General features: G+C 41.5%; 1 protein-coding gene across 1 annotated transcript in view; it reads right to left on the reverse strand.

Annotated features, from left to right (window-relative positions):
- The window catches only part of ANKRD31 (ankyrin repeat domain 31), a 143493-nt gene extending 141936 nt beyond the window's left edge, over positions 1–1557 (reverse strand). The window contains 2 exon segments of the mRNA XM_030566573.1: positions 366–442; positions 1234–1557. Of these exon segments, the coding sequence (XP_030422433.1) occupies positions 366–442; positions 1234–1337 (181 nt within the window). The 5' untranslated portion in view covers positions 1338–1557.
- Between the last annotated feature and the right edge of the window lie 4697 nt (positions 1558–6254).

Raw genomic sequence — 6254 nt, forward strand, 5'->3', positions numbered from 1 at the left:
CTTGTTTATGTCCCTTACTTTGAGGAGCTATCGTAGAAAGCCTTTAGAGTTAACAAAAAATAAATTCATACCCCTGCTCTTCTTAAACTAGGTACCCTTAACCTTAGTAACAACATACTGGCAGAATGAAGGAAAATAAGCACTAACAAATGTATGTTTTAAATGTATATATTTAAAATATATTGAAAATTTGGCCTGAAAGATTAACTAACTGTTATTCAGATTTTATTAGAGATGCAAAATTATTCTGCTTAAAAATACTGTACAAATCTGTTTAGCCTAAAAATTAAGAAAAAGAGTCAAAGAAATAAAGGTCTCAGGAAAAACAACATATATTGTCTACTGAAAAAAGAACAATTTCTTACCTCCATTTACTCTTCTTATTTCGGCAGAAAAGATGGTTTCAGTTGTTAAAGATACTTCTTTATTAACAAAAGATAACCTTTAAAAAAAATTAAAAAAAACTAACTCCATTCCTTCCCTATATTATAACTTATTAAATACCACTGTAATTTTGTGAGAGCATTTTTAAGATAAACACTATTTTTCAAAAGTTTAGAACGGGCCTGTAAAAATCTGCATCAAGCAGCAAATTGGCATAGAAGGATATGAGTCATGAATACATCTCTGTTTTTACAAATTTCCAAACATTTTTAGTCAACATTTCTTAGGAGATACACAGTAAGGGCAATGTTGTTCTACTGGTTTAATTTCTCAGTAACCAAAGTATCAGTTTGAATGAGAACATCAAGAGAGTTCAGAAATTAAAAAACAAAATAAATGTGTGCATTTGCAGTATTATATCAGTGCTTTTATCATTGATTTTATTTTCTTTGGGATGGATTCTGATACCTTTATCCCATTGAGTAATACACTGTTTCTCAGTTAGTCCCATAAAAATAAATGGACCTATTTCTAGAGTAAACTACTATTCCATATAATGGTTCCAGAATACCCTATGGAGATTTTTTCTCCTCACACTTTTACCTGTCACCGAAAGTCTTAAAATAGTTATTTACTAAAGAATCTAGGAAGGCTATTCCAGAACCATTTTAGTCAGGTTTATATTAGGGAGATTCCAGTCTCATAGGATTGTTCTTTGTGCTTTTTGTTTTCAAAGATGATAGTCCTACATGGAACAAATGCAGCATTCAACTCACCACATATGTCCCAGAAATGTATCAACACTCATTTTTTAAGTCACACTTGCTCCTATACATATGTATTTATCACCTCTTCATGTGCAGCTCCTCTTCGTCTAGGTCACTCTCAATTACTGAGCCCTCCACTACTGTCTCATCACTGTCACTGTCAAAAATGTCACCTCCCTTCTTCATGGCTCCTTCTCCAGTCCTCTGCCTCCTAGGCACAGCTCCTCCAGGCAGCCCTCCTCCGGCCCTTCAGGCAGCTCCTCCCACTCCTGAGGCACTGAATCACAAGCAGAAGCAAGCAGAGGATGGTGCAATGCCTTCTGGGAATTGTAGTCCTCAATGGAGCCTTGTTGTGATCATCCAATCAACAAATTTACCCTAATTGTGAGCTTAACTGTAAGGAGTGAGTGAAAGTTCATAAAAATGTCACGACTCATAAAAAACAAACACTGATGGGAAAAGGTGAGGAGGGGGGGAAGGAGAGAGAGAGACTGAATTAGTCCAAACAGGCCTACTAATATAATTCAAGGACTATGTTAAGATCAGGCCTGATTAATATGAAGTGTGTGCTACAGTACATCAATGAATCAAAATTGATGTGTCAGAAATTAGGTCTAACTGGCAAACAATATAGTGAGGGGACAGGCTATTATGCTCATCACTCCCTTTGGAGATCCTTAAAAGAAAAGACTCTTGAGGGGAAATAACAAAGAAGCAGCTGTCTCCCTCTTGAGGGGAAATAACAAAGAAGCAGCTATCTCCCAACAATTTCTGACTGAAAGACAGGCGAACAGGAAAGGAATGAGATTTACCATCCTGGCTGCCACCCCCATCATCTTCTTGGATCCACCATGACACCACTGAGCCTTTGCCATCCTGATAAACAGAATCAGACTTTAACAACAGCTCCATCCGATCCCAACTAACTTTTTCTCTGTTCCCCAAAAAGGATAGTGATCACCATCAAAGAGACTGTCAAACAAGGGTTTTTTTCCTTCTAGACTTTCTCCAACTAGAGGGAACAGGAACAAGAGATATTGGTAAAATGAAAGCCTTACTTAATATTCTTTATTTCAAATGCTTAACTGTATCTTTAATAAAAGGTGAAAAAGATTTTTAATGGTGTGTTCACCATGGTAATAAGCAGCAAAGAATCCTGTGGCACCTTATAGACTAACAGACATTTTGGGGCATGAGTTTTCGTGGGTGAATACCCACTTCCTCAGATGCATGTAGTGGAAATTTCCAGGGGCAGGTATATATATATGCTAGCAAGCAAGCTAGAGATAACGAGGTCCGTTCAATCAGGGAGGATGAGGCCCTGTTCTAGCAGTTGAGGTGTGAAAACCAAGAGAGGAGAAACTGGTTCTGTAGTTGGCAAGCCATTCACAGTCTTTGTTCAATCCTGAGCTGATGGTGTCAAATTTACAGATGAACTGAAGAGTTTCTTAGTGTATTCCTCAGTGAGATCTGAGGGAAGTGGCCTGTAGAATTTGGTATTGGAGAGTTGTCTGGCGGCCTCCTTTTGGTAGTCAGACCTGTTCATGATGACAACGGCACCTCCTTTATCAGCCTCTCTGATGATAATGTCAGGGTGGATGGCATTGCGTTCTGCACGACTTAGGTTGTGAGGCAAGCGATGTTGTTGTTCCACGATTTCTTCTGCCTGTGCACGCCGGCGGAGTTCTTCTTCTTGTGCTGTTGGTGGGAGGGCACCTGTGTATCAGTGCACTGTTCAGTGTTGTCCTGGAAGTATTCTTTGAGTCGGAGACGGCGAAAGTAGGCTTCCAGATCGCCACAGAACTGTATCATGTTGGTGGGGGTGGCAGGGCAGAAAGAGAGTCCCCGAGATAGGACAGACTTTTCTTCTGGGCTTAGTGTATAGTTGGATAGATTGACGATATTGCTGGGTGGGTTAGGAGTACCAGGGTTGTGGCCCCATGTGGCAGGTAGGAGTTTAGACAGCTTACAGTCCTTTTTCCTTTGTAGAGAGGTGAAGTGAGTAATGTAGATCTCCTGTCTTATTCTAGTGAAGTCCGTTTGTATAGAAGTTTGGTTATTAATGAGAGTCTTCATGTTGGAGAGCTCTTTTTTGATGTTTTCCTGTTTGCTGTATAGGATGCTGATCAGGTGGTTCCTCAGTTTTTTTGATAGAGTATGGCATAATCTCTCACTGTGGTCTGTGTAGTATGTAGATAGCAGTGGATTTTTACCTTTAGTCCATTTGGTATGATGTCCATCCGTTTGCATTTGGAAAGGAAGATGATATCTGTCTGTATTTGTGCAAGTTTCTTCATGAGGTTGATGGATATCCACTCCATACGGCCAAATGCAGTGCCTTGCATGGTGTCAAGTATCATAGGGGTAGCCGTGTTAGTCTGGATCTGTAAAAGCAGCAAAGAATCCTGTGGCACCTTATAGACTAACAGACGTTTTGGGGCATGAGCTTTCATGGGTGAATACCCACTTCCTCAGATGCATGTAGAACTGTATCATGTTGGTGGGGGTGGCAGGGCAGAAAGATAGTCCCTGAGAAAGCTAAAGGTAAAAAATCCACTGCTATCTACGTACTACACAGACCACAGTGAAAGATTATGCCATCAAAACATCAAAAAAGAGCTCTCCAACCTGGAGACTCTCATTAATAACCAAACTTCTATACAAACGGACTTCACTAGAATAAGACAGGAGATCTACATTACTCACTTCACCTCTCTACAAAGGAAAAAGGACTGTAAGCTGTCTAAACTCCTACCTGCCACATGGGGCCACAACCCTGGTACCCCTAACCCACCCAGCAATATTGTCAATCTATCCAACTACACACTAAGCCCAGAAGAAAAGTCTGTCCTATCTCGGGGACTCTCTTTCTGCCCTGCCACCCCCACCAACATGATACAGTTCTGTGGCGATCTGGAAGCCTACTTTCGCCATCTCCGACTCAAAGAATACTTCCAGGACAACACTGAACAGTGCACTGATACACAGGTTCCCTCCCACCAACAGCACAAGAAGAAGAACTCCGCCGGCGTGCACAGGCAGAAGAAATCGTGGAACAACAACATCGCTTGCCTCACAACCTAAGTCATGCAGAACGTAATGCCATCCACAGCCTCAGAAACCACCCTGACATTATCATCAAAGAGGCTGATAAAGGAGGTGCCGTTGTCATCATGAACAGGTCTGACTACCAAAAGGAGGCCGCCAGACAACTCTCCAATACCAAATTCTACAGGCCACTTCCCTCAGATCCCACTGAGGAATACACTAAGAAACTCTTCAGTTCATCTGCAAATTTGAACCATCAGCTCAGGATTGAACAAAGACTGTGAATGGCTTGCCAACCACAGAACCAGTTTCTCCTCTCTTGGTTTTCACACCTCAACTGCTAGAACAGGGCCTCATCCTCCCTGATTGAACGGACCTCGTTATCTCTAGCTTGCTTGCTAGCATATATATACCTGCCCCTGGAAATTTCCACTACATGCATCTGAGGAAGTGGGTATTCACCCACGAAAGCTCATGCCCCAAAGCGTCTGTTAGTCTGTAAGGTGCCACAGGATTCTTTGCTGCTTTTACAGATCCAGACTAACACGGCTACCCCTCTGATACATGGTAATAAGCAGGCTGAGCTCATTGCATACTAAACCCCAAACCTGGTATAAGACTGTTTAATGTTGGATGTGACAGGGTCATGTTAACACTTTTGACTCTTTGGGCCCATTTATTCCATCTAAATTAATACAACAGCCTGAGGCATATGAAGCTGACAAGAACTACAAATCACAGACTTTGAGGGACAGGGCATTAAAGGAACTGCTGAAAGTGGCAGGAAACACTGGGCTTGTTTTTACTGGCTGAGAATTCTAATTGATGGGAAGTGCTTCACTGAGGTCTATCAAGTATCAGAGGGGTAGCAGTGTTAGTCTGGATCTGTAAAAGCAGCAAAGAATCCTGTGGCACCTGATAGACTAACAGACATTATCTGAGGAAGTGGGTATTCACCCACGAAAGCTCATGCTCCAAAACGTCTGTTAGTCTATAAGATGCCACAGGATTCTTTGAGGTCTATCAGTTAGGCACCAAATTCCCTTTTGTGGATCTGTCCCCCAAGCCCTTCCCCTTTCCTCTGCATTTCTCTCCTCCTGGCTATATTAGGCAGTTCCCTAGACAGCCTGCTGTCTTCTGTGAGTCTTTCTTAAAAGACTAACTCTCCCCACACAATGCATGGTGAGCCTGGGCACTTAACTGAGGGCTGTGAATTCCACTGGGAGGCAGGGAGTTGGGCATTGCATTGCAACACTGAGCATTGAAACACTTTGTGACACTAAGCATCCCTGTACACACACCCTACAAACTATTTCAATCATGTTTGTACAAAATATGCCTTCGGTAGAATAATTTGAAAATGAATAACTCACTAGCCAATAATATAATGGTGAAATGTATGTAGCAATATAATATGTAAAGTTATGAAATCCCCCTGTATAATGTTATTGGCACATGTTCAAAAGCATTACAGCTCTGCCTATTCTAAACAAAGGCCTGTTTAGTAGTAGTAAACAGGGTTCCCGAGACAGCAGGGGAAGATGTCAGAAAACAGAACAATATGCAATTCAGCAAGCACATATGGGGCAAGAAAGATCATGGGGCCTCCTTCACCAACAGACTCCATGTCACCATCTTCATTGCTTGAATGACCTTTACTCTAAAGGGTAATCCTCAGAAGAATCCCCTTCAGTGGTTTACTGGATTATAAAAGAAAGGGGCAGAGTACCCCAAGTTCTCTCTCTTTCACCTAAGGCAACAAAGGCACCAGCACCTTAGGGCCTCTGAGAGAGATCCTGACCAAGAAAAGCGTCAGTAACCATCTTGCTGGAAGACTGTGGGTGATAAAGGCCATCTTAAACAAAGCTTTGAACCAAAACTCGCTAGGTTAAGTTTCAGATGCTTGTTTTCACTTGTATTTGCTTGTGACAACTTCTAACCTTGGCTCTTACAGAATTTGCTTAAAATTCTGTCTTCTTTTGTTAATAAACTTTTTTACCTTTAAAATAAAACGTTTCAGTATTGTGTTTAAACTGAACTGCTTAATAACTCCAG

This window comes from Gopherus evgoodei, chromosome 6, assembly GCF_007399415.2.
Source record: "Gopherus evgoodei ecotype Sinaloan lineage chromosome 6, rGopEvg1_v1.p, whole genome shotgun sequence".
In the NCBI taxonomy this organism is placed as follows: Eukaryota; Metazoa; Chordata; order Testudines; family Testudinidae; genus Gopherus; species Gopherus evgoodei.